Below are 14,752 nucleotides of genomic sequence, written 5' to 3'. Positions count from 1 at the left end.
CCCCAATAAAGAAATAAATTATTAAAAAAAGACTTAGGCTTCTTAAGGTTTAAGAAAGCAATAGATAGTTATTGCTATATCCAAATTATATGCAATTGAGTTAACTTCGAAAATCCCATTGTTAGGATTTCCTGGACCATACCAGATCTCTCCATAATTTGTGTTCTTTTATGAAAGAGAGAGAAAGGCTGGGAGTATGGCTCAGCCTGTCAATGTCCATGGTCAGCAGGGAAGTAAAAAGCCAGCCCTTCTACCTTTTGCACCTCATAATGATCCTAGGTCCATACTCCCAGAGGGATAAAGATAGGAAAGTTATCAAAGGAAGGAACTGGATACAGAGTTCTGGTGATGGGAATTATGTGGAACTGTACCCTTCTCATCTTATGGTCTTGTCAATATTTCCATTTTATAAATAAAAATAAAAAAAGACTTAGGCTTCTAGGGACATTCCTAAAATAGACTTTCTAGCTTCCTTATAAAACTCCTTTTATCTGTTGTATTCCTCCCTTATGGTTCCTATTTATTAAACATTTTTCCCTGCTATCTTTTTATAGCATTTCAGCCACAAGTTCTAGATACTACTATGGTTCCATCCTGAGCATATATACTCATTAATGTCTCCTAGAACCTCATCTCTCCAGAGTCCTACCCCATTAGGAAAAGATAGAAGCAGTTTGGGGGTATCAATTGACCTGAAAATGCCTATTTCCAGCAGAAGAGCAGTTACAGAAACCAGAACTCCCACCTTCTATACCTCAAAAAGAATTCTGGTTGATGTCCCTAAAGGAACAAATAATAGGGAAATTTCCAGTGGAGGGGAAGGGACACAGAACTCTGATGGTGAGAACTGAATGGAATTACAGCCCTATTACAATTTTACCCCTTATAATCTTATAAATCAATATTAAATCACTAATAAAAGTAAAACATTAAGAAAGAAAAATGAATTCCACAAAAAATTATCTGATGTGTAACCATATTTTAAAACTTCTTAAATATACAGTTTCTGAATAATGTTATAAATAACTAAGAATTTTGGTTTATATATTTCAATATTCAGCAAATAAGTATCTAATAATTTCTGAAAGATAAATTCCTCAGTTATTTTATATAACTCTATAACTTTTATAACTGTTGTTAGTAGAGAAAAGAGCACATTTCATATTGACAGTTTCCTTGTAATGTCCATTTAAAATTGTGTTTTGAATTCATGACCTTATAATTTACTGTATAAACATCTATAATTCCCAGGACATTGTGCTTATAATGCAGCTATTTGGTTTAATTAAAAACTATTGAAGGCCACAGCTTTAAAACTAATTGGATGATACATATCAAGGTATAATCATAAATTTCTGCCTTTAAGACATTTTATGACCTTTCAGTGTGAAGCATCATGTCTAAAGAAATAATGATCTGGTGAGTTCTGCAAGCAAGCAAAATCTTTACCATGTAACTCATGGGGCAAAAAGTCACTCATTACTAGTCATAAAGCAAGTATCTGCAGAGCATAATGGATTTAAAAGAAGCAGGGTGACCACAGATCTAATTTTAATGAAGCTTAAGACATAATTTTCAACGATAGAGACTGAAGTCTGAAAATAGTCTATACAAGGTTAAACACTGACAGTACAAGGAGCAGTATAATTTTCTCTCTAAACACTGTTTGGATCAAAAGATATACTATTTCTGCAAACAAATAGTTAAATTAACATTAAGATAAAAAGGGAGATTTGGACAATATAAAAAAATTGTAATTCTCTTAGGTTGACTACTTTTTTGTCTCGTATGTTAAGATTATACATACACATATACATATAAAGTTCATCTCACACTTTACAGTACTTAACATTCTTAAACATGTACTTTAAATTAACAGATAGCAAGTCTGATCAATTCAGAAAAATACCTCGTAAGTTGAAAAATAAATATCTAGATCTAAAATTTAATAAAATATTATTTAACTTATATTATAAATAAATGCATGCTTTATGCAATTAAATCATATTTTTATCAATGTAAATATGAATGAAAAGTGTCATTTAGTATGACTATATTAAAATACCATATAGCTATACTCTTGACATAGAACAAGGCTTAATGTGATAAAATTTGATTTATTTCTATGCTTTCGTTACTCCTCTGTTATTTTCTAGGATGACAAGATTAAATATGACATATATCCTAGTTATTCAGAGGTCAAATTAGAATTTGAAAATAAGCTTGAGAGACAATTACCAAGAACCTTGTATTTCTTGACAATAAAGCTTGCAAAGTGAAGTATGAACATATGACAAAAATATGCCTAGTTCACACAATAAAGAAAGTGATTTAGGAGCAACATATTTAAAAATGAATGCAATCTACTTATGAGGTTTCTGGATCTGTGATACTATATTCACAAAATGGAACAGTAGAAAACCATGTAGTTTTCATTCAAGCCATATCTTCATTATTAAATTATCTTCATTATTAAATACATAAGTATGTAGAATGCAATTCTAAAGGTAATTATAGCCACTGAAATAAAGAATGAAATGTGACATTTGGAAGCTTGAGGTCCATTTTCATACGTTAGAAACTTTAAATGAAAAGAACTTGAATATGGAGGCAGTGTTTCACTTTTAATCTTTGTTTCCTTAAGAATGATTTTGAGAAACAGAAGCAAGTTCCCTAGTATGTCAACAGATTTAATAATAGATCTTGGACCTCTGGAGTTAGATAGCTAGCTGATTTTTGAAGAATAATATCTTCTTCAGGTTAAAGAAAGAAAATATGTACCCATTTCTAAAGGGAAAATATCATTATGTCCTTCTTGATGTTGGGTGATTATCTTACCTTCCTCTCCAGCATAGGCCAAAATGGACCTTGCACGTATTTGCTTCCCTTCTGTGATTTTTCCTGAGCAGGTGTGTGAACAAGAAGACCACGGAGACCATGTGGTGAGCACACAGTCCTTGGGGCAAGGGGCATCACAGGCAACAGGAATTGGGAAGATGGCATCTCTACACAGCTTTCTGTCAACTTCTTCTCCTGGGAAAGAAATCATCACCATCAGTCTATCATCTTTAAAAAAATATAAAAAGAGCAGCTGAAACCAGATAATTATATTTTCCTTCTGGTTTAATTTGAAAGCAAAGGCAAATAGTGACCAATGTCCCTCTAGAGCCTGCCTATATCAACAAGTATAGAAAGATCAAGTGCTGATGGTGATATATACAGGTGCATATCTGCTTTAAATTTGTTTATTTTACCTTGTATAAGAGGTTGGAAAATGAAGCTTAGCAAACTTAGTACCAAAAAAGCAAATGACCCCTTCCATAAATGGGCAGAGGATATGAACAGAACATTCACTCCAGAGGAGATCCAAAAGGCTAACAAACATATGAAAAACTGCTCTAGGTCGCTGATTGTCAGAGAAATGCAAATAAAGACAATATTGAGATACCACCTAACTCCTGTGAGAATGGCATACATCAAAAAGGACAGCAGCAACAAATGTTGGAGAAGCTGTGGGGACAGAGGAACCCTTTTGCACTGCTGGTGGGAATGTAAATTGGTCCAGCCTCTGTGGAGAGCAGTCTAGAGAACTCTCACAAGGCTAGACATGGACCTTCCATATGATCAAGTAATTCCTCTCCTGGGGATATACCCCAAGGACTCCATAACAAACAACCAAAAAGTGGTGTGTACTCCTATGTTCACAGCAGCACAATTCACAGTAGCTAAAACCTGGGAGCAATCCAGGTGCCCAACAACAGATGAGTGGCTAAGAAAGCTGTGGTATATATACACAATGGAATACTATGCAGCTACTAAGAACAATGAACTCAACTTCTCTGACCCATCTTGGTCAGAGCTAGAAGGAATTATGTTAAGTGAGCTAAGTCAGAAAGATAAAGATGAGTATGGGATGATCCCAGTCACCAACAGAAGTTGAGAAAGAAGATCTGAAAGGGAAACTAAAGGCAGGATCTGACTAAATTGAAAGTAGGGCACCAAAGTAAAAACCCTGTGGTGAGGGGGAGGGTGGACATGCTGCTTGCTGGGCCAGTGGGTGTGGTGGGGGTGTGGGGGTGGGATGGGACACAATCTTTTGGTGATGGGAATGGTGTTTATGTACACACCTATTAAACTGTAGTAATATAAATCACTATTTAATTAATATGAGGGGGGAAATGATTGTATGTCTAGCAAAGGGACTTTTCAAAGCTAACCCAATTACCAAATAATGTGATGATAACAGTAACTATCCATTGTCTTCTTGAACCCAAAGACAGCAGGAACCTCACATTTCCACTATAGAGCCTAAACTTCCCCCAGTCCTGGGACCCTAGGGTAGGGCCCACTTTCCCATATGCTTCTCCCAATTTATATCAAATAATATTGCATCTACTGATTGCAACCTAATCAATGCAAAAAGTGCCACCCCAGCATGTTTCATTTCAAACTGTGTCCAGAGACTTCAGGTGTGGAATGACAACCCTTCATCTTCATCACTCGGGTGAGACCTTTCCTTTCATAGTATTCTCTAATACCATCCCAGGTGGTTCACTTCCAAACAAAGTCTCAAAACCTAGATATAGACCAGGTTCCAGGAGATAGAGCATATGTTCACAGGTATCCATAAACTAGGGCAAATATATACCTGAAAGCAGTAGTACACTAGAGTTTGCAGTGAGTACCCCCCAACACTTCATCTCCACTATTCCAACCTTTGGGTCCATGATTCTTCAACAATTTATTTGGCTTTGTGTTGGTATGCTTCTAAAAACCCCTTCTGTTTCATTAGTTTAATCCCCCCTGCTTAACACTATTCTATTTACATGACCACTTCATTCTATTTACATAACCGCTGTTAACAAGCACCACCCTCCCTCCAGGGCATTGGTGGTTCAGTGGTAGACTTCTTGCCTGCTCCGCCCCCTCTCCTTGTCATACCCTGATTTTCACCAGTCACTTTTCTCTCCACCCTCTCTGCATCACATCCTGTTCCCACCCTACTGGGCTAGTATATTTATTATTTTATTTATTTTTTTTAATTTTTATTTTTTATTCCTTTTTGTTGCCCTTGGGCTAGTATATTTATAAGGACAAGATTGTTTGTAGTAGTTAGTTTAGCTTAGCTTGGTATAGATTGCGTTGCATCCTGCATGAATAAAGAGATACTGTGTACAACCCAGCCATGAGTGCTGGGTCGTCTGTCTCCTCTCGTGAAGCCAGCCCTTTGAAAACAACATATGGTGTCCAACGTGGGGCCGGACCTGTGCAACTCCCAGATAAGTGAAGACTTTGCCTACCTATGCACTATGGTCTTCTCTTCTGCTTACGAAGAGGTTTGCCAAAGCCTCTACTGTTTCATCATGAGACAGTTACTCTGTCTCTGGAACATTTTGCTCTGGGCCACACTTTGTTTCCCTGACCGGGAACTTTAGTTTCTTGTGACCCTAATCATAGAGCTTGGGAGATGCATGGAGATTTCTCCTTGGACTTTCTGGATTACCTCTCCCATGTTTCTAGAGGAAAAGGACTACATTTTCCTCCGGGGCACAGTTTGATTCTTTATGACCATGATCGTAGACCTTGGGATATGCATGGGGATTTCCCCTGGGACTTTCTGGTCTTCTTCTCGAATGTTTCCCATGGAGAAGGACTACTTTAATTTGAGGAACATTCTCGAGTACCCTGACAGTCCCCAAGAATGGAGACACGTGGTTAGTTCTACTCTCCTGATTGGATTCTTTCTTCGATGGGAAGACACTTTTAAAAATGGGTGCCTGAAGCAATCCAGCAGGAACAGTCAGAAGCACCCTAAATGGAATTTCAAGGAGCTTTTTGGACTAGGACGCCCTCCAGGGACTCTTGATGCTACATGGTGAGATCTGTTTCATAAGAGAGTGATTTGAATGACTGAATTTTTGTTTGACATTGACTTAAAAAAAAATGCTGGACACAGCCATGATTTCTAGAGACATGCAGAAACAATCCAAAAAATTGTTTTTTTCCCTCCTTTGATTTCTTTTTTTACGTCTTGGCATAAATCTGAAATGTTTAATCCTGAAACGGTATGAGTTATGGGCGGGGAAGATAGTGCAATGATTATGTTAATTATTCTCATGCCTGAGGCTTCTACCGTGGTTCTTCTGTTTACCTTTCCACATTTTATTGAGTTTAAACTGTTTAAACAAACCTTAAAATCATACTAGAAAGGACTTCCAATTATAATGGAGTTATCAATTATAGTAAACTTCTAATCTGCTACAAGTTTTGTTTGACAAGTAAGTGAATTTCAGCTGTCAAGTCTTCACCTGAAAAAGCATCTACTCAAATGGAATTCCTGGAAATCCATTTGGACTCCTGTTTTCTGACATCGCCCACGAGATGGAATGACTACAACGCACCCCCAGAAACCAATTATGTGACCTGGCACGACCTGAAGAAACAGATTCACAGACTCCAAATATCACTCTCTACAGAAAAGCAGAATTCTGGTGGCTGACATTCCCCATCGAGACAGACATGCAGTGTTTCATCCCTTGGCATTTTCTTCTGTGGTCAGCTACTTTGGACTGACACCTCCATCAGACTTACTGGTACACGCTGCTGTGTTTCTCAAAGACTAACTTCAGCCAATTGCCTTGAGACTTTATAGACCATGTGCCCTCGCCTGCAGGCTCTGTCCCCAGAGACAGAAAACTCCTCCTCCTTATTAGGTTATGCCCACAGAGGCAGGAAATGCCCTTTGAGGCAAGAGATGCCCCCAGAGGCATGAAGCGCTCCCAGAGGCAAGAAATGCCCTTTTGCCTGCTAGGCCTTGCCCTTTGAGGCAAGAAACGTTCCCCTTGGCATCACATTGGTTATTGCTGTTGGCCTATTTTGTTTTCCATGTCTTATACCAGTTCTCTTGAAAACACCTGTACGATATAGGTTTCTGCTCACCCCACAATCCTGATACTATGGTCATTAGTTAAAAAGAAAGAGGGAATTGTTGGTATGCTTCTAAAAACCCCTTCTGTTTCATTAGTTTAATCCCCCTTGCTTAACACTATTCTATTTACATAACCACTTCATTCTATTTACATAATCGCTGTTAACAAGCACTACCCTCCATCCAGGGCATTGGTGGTTCAGTGGTAGAATTCTTGCCTGCTCCACCCCCTCTCCTTGTCATACCCTGATTTTCACCAGTCACTTTTCTCTCCACCCTCTCTGCGTTGCATCCTGTTCCCACCCTACTGGGCTAGTATATTTATTATTTTATTTTTTAATTTTTAAAAAATTTTTTTAAAAAATTTTATTTATTTATTCCCTTTTGTTGCCCTTGGGCTAGTATATTGATAAGGACAAGATTGTTTGTAGTAGTTAGTTTAGCTTAGCTTGGTATAGATTGCGTTGCATCCTGCATGAATAAAGAGATACCGCGTACAACCCAGCCATGAGTCCCGGGTCGTCTGTCTCCTCTCGTGAAGCCAGCCTGTTGTAAACAACAGCTTTGTATGTTAACTCTCTTTTCAGCCCCCAGGTTCCACATGCCATCAGGATGCCAGCCAGGCTTCCCTTCACTTAAGACCCCACCAATGCGTCCTGGAGCTCAGCTTCCCCAGAGACTCACCCTTCTAGGGAAAGAGAAAGGCAGACTGGGAGTATGGATCGACCAGTCAATGCCCATGTTCAGCAGGGAAGCTATTGCAGAAGCGAGACCTCCCACCTTCTGCAACCCACAACGACCCTGGGTCCATGCTCCCAGAGGGATAGAGAGTGGGAATGCTATTGGGGAGGGGATGGGATATGGATATTTGGTGGTGGGAATTGTGTGGAGTTGTACCCCCCTATCCTGTGATTTTCTTAATGTCTCCTTTCTTAAATAAATAAATAAGAGGTTGGAAAAGGAAGCAAAAATCTTGGTTTATTGGTTTTTATGAACTCAAAGTCGAATTGAAATGTTCAATGTGTCTTGCTATTAACTTCCCTTCCTTCACAAATAAAACATTAAGAATATAATTTAATAGTAATACCCTATTAGTATCAACTTCAACCTTTAACATTTTAAAAAGGCAAGTGATTTATATTATCTGAAAAGAAGCCTAAGTATTATTTTGAAATATATAAATTAATGTCTGGGACAAGAGAGACTCCCCACTATTTAGGGTGTATATCTTGCTGTGAGTACAGCCTAGGCTCTAACTGCAGCACCATGTGACAGTGCCAAAGCACTGGGTGAAGTTCTAGTGTTGTCCTGTCTCTCCCTCTCTTTCTCTCCTGGTTCTTTCTGTCTCTTTTACCCTGTCTCTCCATCTGAATGTCTGGATGAAAATATCAACTGTGGGTGGTGAAATTGTACCATCTCTGCTACCAAAACATAAAGAAAAATAGATTAAAATAATTTGGGGAGAAGGAACTAGCTCATTTTGAGGGTGCACACTTTGTCATATGCGAGGACCTGAGTTTGAACCCTGTTGCCACTACATGGGAGCACATTTCTGAAGGAAGCTTTGCAAGCAGTGGATTATAAAGCTATACTGTGTCTTCTTGTCTTCCTTCCCTGTATCTTTGTATCTCTCTCTTTATGTAAAGATAAATAAAAATAGCAAAATGTCCTCCAGTAGTGAAGAAATAGGTTAGGCAAAAAGTCCCATTGATATCCTTTGTGCCAAAAAGAAAGAAAAAAGAAAAGAAAAAAAGGCATTCTAATGGATGGACCTGCTAATGTCCATATCCAGTGGAGAAGTAATTACAGAAGACAGGAAGGACTTCCAGAGGACTTTTGAACTCCACTTCTTCTTATTTATTTATAAAAAGGAAATATGCTAAAACTATAGGATAAGAAGAGTATAACTCCACACAATTCCCAGCATCAGAACTCCATATGCCATCCCCTCCCCTGATAGCTTTCCTATTCTTTAACCCTCTGGAAGTATGGACTCAAGGTTATTGTGAGATGGATGCAGAAGGTGGAAGGTCTGTCTTCTGTAATTGCTACCCCACTGAACATGGGTGTTGACTGGTCGATCCATACTCCAGTCTGCCTCTCACTTTCCCTAGTAGGGTGGGGCTCTGGGAATTAGAGCTCCAGGACATATTGGTGGGGTTGTCTGTCCAGGGAAGTCTGGTTGGCATCCTGCTAGCATCTGGAACTTGGTGGCTGAAAAGAGAGTTAACATACAAAGCCAAACTCCAATTCTATCAAGACCTAGAGAGAGGGAGTCTGGCGGTAGCACACATGGCACAAACCAAGGACCTGCATAAGGATCCCAGTTTGAGCCTCCGGCTCCCCACCTGCAGGGGAGTCAATTCACAAGCAGTGAAGCAGGTTTGCAGGTGTCTATCTTTCTCTCCCCCTCTCTGACTTCCCTTCATCTCTCCATTTCTCTCTGTCCTATCCAACAACTATGACAACAACAGCAATAATGACTACAACAATAAAAAACAGTGGCAACAAAAGGGAAAAAAAAAGCTAAAGAGAAGGAAAAGGAAAGAAAGGAAGTACATTCAGAAGTATCAACAGGTGTAGGTATAACTTAGAAAGGAAGAGAAGGCAGGACCATAGAAAAAAATGGACAAATGAGGCAGTGGCACACCTGGTTAAGTGCACATTAGAGTTTGCAAGGATGCAGGTTCAAGCCCTTGTTCCCCACCTTTAGGGGGAAAGCTTCATAAGTGATGAAGCAGGGCTGCAAGTGTCTTTCTTCCTCTCTATCTCCCCCTCCCTTCTCAATTTATCTCTGCCTCTACTTCCTAATAAATAAATAAATAAGCTTGTGTGTTAAAAAAAGAAAAAGAAAAATGAGCAAATACTTATAAATATATTTAAATATAGCACTATGACGGTAGGAAAATTGTGAAATTATACCCGTTATCTCATAATTCTGTAAATTGATATTAAATTTCTAATAAAAAGAAAATAAATCACAAAATTATTATTACTAATAGTATTATTAACAGTAGACAATTGATAACCTTTTAGCATCTTTGATTTTTTTTTGCCTCCATGGTACTGGGGCTTGGGGCCTGCACTACAAATCCACTGCTCCCGGAGGCTATTTCTTTCCATTTGTTGCCCTTGTTTGACGTTGTTGTGGATATTATTATTATTGTTGTTGTTGATTTCATTGTTGTTGGATAAGACAGAGAGAAATGGAGAGGGGAGGGGAAGACAGAGAGAAGGAGAGAAAGATAGACACCTACAGATATGCTTCACCATCTGTGAAGCAACCCCCCTGCAGGTGGGGAGCTGGGGGCTCAAACTGGTATCCTTATGCTGGTCCTTGCACTTTGAGCCATGTGTGCACACCTGCAGACATGCTTCACCATCTGTGAAGCAACCCCCCTGCAGGTGGGGAGCTGGGGGTTCAAACCGGTATCCTTATGCTGGTTCTTGCACTTTGAGCCATGTGTGCTTAACCCATTGAGCTACTGCCTGACTTCCACATCTTTTATTTTTTACTTTATTTCATTTTATTATTATTATTAATTTATTTATTCCCTTTTGTTGCCCTTGTTGTTTTATTATTGTTGTTGTTGTTGATTTCGTTGTTGTTGGACAACCAGAGAGGAATGGAGAGAGGAGGGGAAGACAGAGAGGAGGAGAGAAAAAGAGACACCTCAGACCTGCTTAACCGCTTGAAAAGCAACTCCCCAGCAGGTGGGGAGCCGGGGGCTCAAACCTGGATCCTCACTCCGGTCCTTGCGCTTCGCACTACCTGTGCTTAACCACTGTGCTACCGCTGGACTCCCACATCTTTGATTTTTAAAAGAGAAAAAAGTCACAACTAAACCTCTGTTTGGTCTATTTTTATGAAAAGTATTAAGATAATTCATTGATGCTTTCAAAGTAACCCTTTTTACTCTACCATATTCTTTATTATGAGGATAAGAGAAATGAACATTTGTTTGAAGTAATTACACTAAAATTCATGAAGATTTCCGTACAAGTCAAACAAATAAGAATTGAGATTAAAGCATAGCCTTTTTCTCTGGGTAAAGTATATACTGAATTAATTTCACTGAAGTTTCTAAAAGATAAACTGCTTTCAGAGGGTTCTTATAGCTTCAACATTTTTTTAGCTCCAAACTAAATCAAGAACACAATATTAAAACATGAATACATAACCAATTCTATTTTAATGTAAGGCATATACAGATTATTTACATTATCTAATTTTTTATCAGAACTGTGCAGATTTTTACCAGCACATTAGGATATATGTGACATGTCCGTAAAAAGAATTATAACATTGAAAGAAGACAAATATACAGTGATCGAGAAAAGGGGAAATGAGAGAGAAATCAGATAAATTTCAAAGTAGAATGAGAAGAAAGCCAGGGCACTATTCTAATATAAGCAGGGCTTAGAAACTTCATACATGCAAGTTCTGCGTACTACCAGCTGAGATATTTCTATAGTGACTTTAGGAACCCTTCAGCTTCATTACTCGGGTGAGACCTTTCCTTTCATAGTATTCTCTAATTCCATTCCAGGTGGTTCTCTTTCTTTCTTTCTTTCTTTCTTTCTTTCTTTCTTTCTTTTTTTTAAATTTATTTCTTTACTGGGGAATTAATGTTTTACATTCAAAGTAAATACAATAGTTTGTACATGCATAACATTCCCCAGTTTCCCATTTAACAATACAACCCCCACATGTCATTTATCATCCTTCATGGACCTGTATTCTCCCCACCCACCCACCCCAGAGTCTTTTACTTGGGTGCAATATACCAAGTCCATTTCAGGTTCTACTTGAGTTTTCTTGAAATAATCATGTTGAGTGAAATAAGTCAGAAACAGAAGGATGAATATGGGATGATCTCACTCTCAGGCAGAAGTTGAAAAACAAGATCAGAAAAGAAAACACAAGTAGAACAGGTGGTTCACTTTCTAACAAAGTCCCCAAACCTAGATATACACCAGGTTCTGTGAGAGCATATGTTCACATGTATCCATAAATAACTGCAAAATATATACCTGAAAGCAGAAGTACACTAGGGTTTGCAGTGAGTACCCCCCCCCCCAACACTTCCTCTCCATTATTCCAACCTTTGAGTCCATTATTGTTCAACAATTTGTTTGGCTTTGTATGTTAATTCTCTTTTCAGCCACCATGTTCCAGATGCCATCAGGATGCCGGCCAGGATTCCCTGGACTAAAGACCCCACCCATGTGTCCTGGAGCTCCGCTTCCCCAGAGACTCACCCTACTAGGGAAAGAGAGAGGCAGACTGGGAGTATGGACTGACCAGTCAACGCCCATGTTCAGCGCCAAGCGATTACAGAAGCCAGACCTTCCACCTTCTGCAACCCACAAGGATCCTGGGTCCATGCTCCCAGAGGAATAGAGAATGGGAAAGCTACCATGGGAGGGGATGGGATATGGAAATTGGGTGGTGGGAATTGTGTGGAGTTGTATCCCTTCTACCCTATGGTTTTGTTAATGTATCCTTTCTTAAATAAAAAATAAATAAAAAAAATAATCTAAAGTATTCATCTTGGGGGCTGGGCGGTAGTGCAGCGTGTTAAGCGCACATGGTGCAAAGCTTAAGGATCCAGGTCCAGCCCCCAGTTCCCCACCTATAGGGGCGTCTCTTCACAAGCAGTGAAGCAGGTCTTCAGGTGCTTATCTTTCTCTCCCCCTCTCTGTCTTCCCCTCTTCTCTCCATTTCTCTCTGTCCTATCCAGCAACAACAACATCAATAACAACAACAACAATAACAACAACGATAAAAAACAAGGGCAACAAAAGGGAAAAAATAGCCTCCAGCAGCAGTGGATTCCTAGTGCAGACACCAAGCCCCAGCAATAACCCTGGAGGCAAAAGAAAAACAAAAAACAATTCATCTTGACGATAGTCAATGAGCAAAAGCAGCCTAAACATCTAGTGACAGGTAAGTAGGTATGAAGCTATAGATATATACTAAATGGAATACTACTTTATAATTTATGTTTTTTTAAAAGTATAGTTTACTTTGGGACAAAATGGAGAAACTGGAGGTAATTACATTTAATAAAGTTTGGTCTAGCTATATGTGGATTGAAACACATAATTATGTAAATACATGAACTTTTGGGGGGAAAAAAGTAGCCAAACTGTTTCTAAGACTTTGTGGGAACAATGGTGTTGGGGAGAAGGGCACAGAATTTTGATGGTGGATGCAGTGTGGAACTATATTCCTATAATTCTTACAATCCTGCAAACAGTTATCAAACCACTTATACAATTTTTAATTTTTTTAAATTTGTGATTAATAGTAGCTTACAAGAATGTAAGATTACAGTATATAGTTACACACCATACCCACCACTGGAATTTTGTATCTCCACCCTTCCACCCCCAGAGATAACCACTAATTCTCACAAGCCTTAGAAACAGTTGGCTTGTGTGTGTTTAAGTTCATGACTGGTACACTTTTAAAAATTATCTTGATATCTGATAATCAAAGGTGTTATTCATTTATATTTACTTATTTATTAACAAGCAATAACATTTTTTTTAAAAGTGTTGATATGAGAAAGTAAGAATTCTCATGTTTTCTTGAGATCTTTTTACAAAGTACTTTCACATAGTCATTTTATAACTATAAGATTTACACGATAAACTTTCTGAAGTGAATAACCCATGAATTGAGTATTATAATTATCTTTTTTTTCTAAGAGAAACTACACATCTTATCATATAAATGAAGAGTTCCCAAATTATTTTCTTCCTTGTTCTCTTTCACATCCATGTAGTAAGTATGATGTATTTGATGTTCTAAATATTCCTGACTCCATATTCTTTTCCAGCTCATGGCACATCTTCTTTGATGTTGCATTCCATTCTCTTTGCACTCATCTATTATTCTTATTTTGAAGATGTGTTTCTATAATGCATATACAATCATCACAATATCCTCACTGCCTATTAGTTGAAATTTAAATTTCTTTATCTATTTATGTCTTATGCTTTCATTATATACTATGCATAGAGAACCACTTGCTTTTCTATGAACCAGCGTGCTGTTTTCTCACTCATCTGTCATGATTTATTTAGCTGTAAGTTACATATATTCATGCAACTATTTTCAATCAACAAAAACACATGCATCTTCTGGACTAGAAGGGAAAAACTACTTCTGAGAGTGCTATTATACAACTAAATTACAATGTGAAATGAGAAGCATTCTACAGTAGGATCATTTTGAAAAGTTGTAAACTCAATGAGCGAAAATTTTTATTATTTTAAATTTCATTTTTAAAGTTTCTGTAAAAAGACTCTTTTACATAAATTATTTCAGTAAAATCCATTTGCTATGTAGTAATAGATCTCCCGTATTGTTCTTGCTAGCCTTTCACTGTACTACCTCAAAGCAACTTTTAAGTTCAATCTTAGTCCCTCACAGAAATTTGTTGGGCTCTTTGTGGCTAAGGGCTCTTGGAGTGATTTATTGTTTTATTTGTGAATTAATAAGTTAATTTTACTAAAGCATGGTTCATCTTGGTAGTGCTAGCTTATGGTAGTGCCTAGAATCAAACCCAGAGCCTTTGGTGCCTCAGGTATGAAAATCGTTTTGTATAGCCATTATGCTGTTTCCCCAGAACATGGAGTGATTTTTTATATAGTTTTTTTGTCCCCTCTTGGTTACCCCGTATCACATTCTTTTTCAGAGAAACTCATATTTCTAATCTTTCCTGTGAACTTTTATGTAGAATCATTGGTCAATAACACTGCTACGACTACTTTATACCATGGTTAACTAAAAAATTTCTAATTTGCCCCCAG

The 14,752-nt window shown here is 38.1% G+C and overlaps 1 protein-coding gene and 1 long non-coding RNA gene across 2 annotated transcripts in view; one reads left to right on the top strand and one right to left on the bottom strand.

The window, feature by feature from the left end:
- The window catches only part of THSD7A (thrombospondin type 1 domain containing 7A), a 581,601-nt gene that overhangs the window by 133,073 nt on the left and 433,776 nt on the right, over nucleotides 1-14,752 (bottom strand). The window contains exon 7 of the mRNA XM_007536219.3: nucleotides 2,839-3,033. Coding sequence (XP_007536281.2) covers nucleotides 2,839-3,033 — 195 coding nt within the window. The remainder of the gene's footprint in view (nucleotides 1-2,838; nucleotides 3,034-14,752) is intronic.
- The window catches only part of LOC132539895 (uncharacterized), a 375,892-nt gene that overhangs the window by 169,846 nt on the left and 191,294 nt on the right, over nucleotides 1-14,752 (top strand). The window lies entirely within an intron of this gene.

Source organism: Erinaceus europaeus, chromosome 8 (genome assembly GCF_950295315.1).
Source record: "Erinaceus europaeus chromosome 8, mEriEur2.1, whole genome shotgun sequence".
NCBI lineage: Eukaryota > Metazoa > Chordata > Mammalia > Eulipotyphla > Erinaceidae > Erinaceus > Erinaceus europaeus.
The sequence above is the reverse complement of the archived record's forward strand: the minus strand, read 5'-3'. Positions and strand labels throughout refer to the sequence as shown.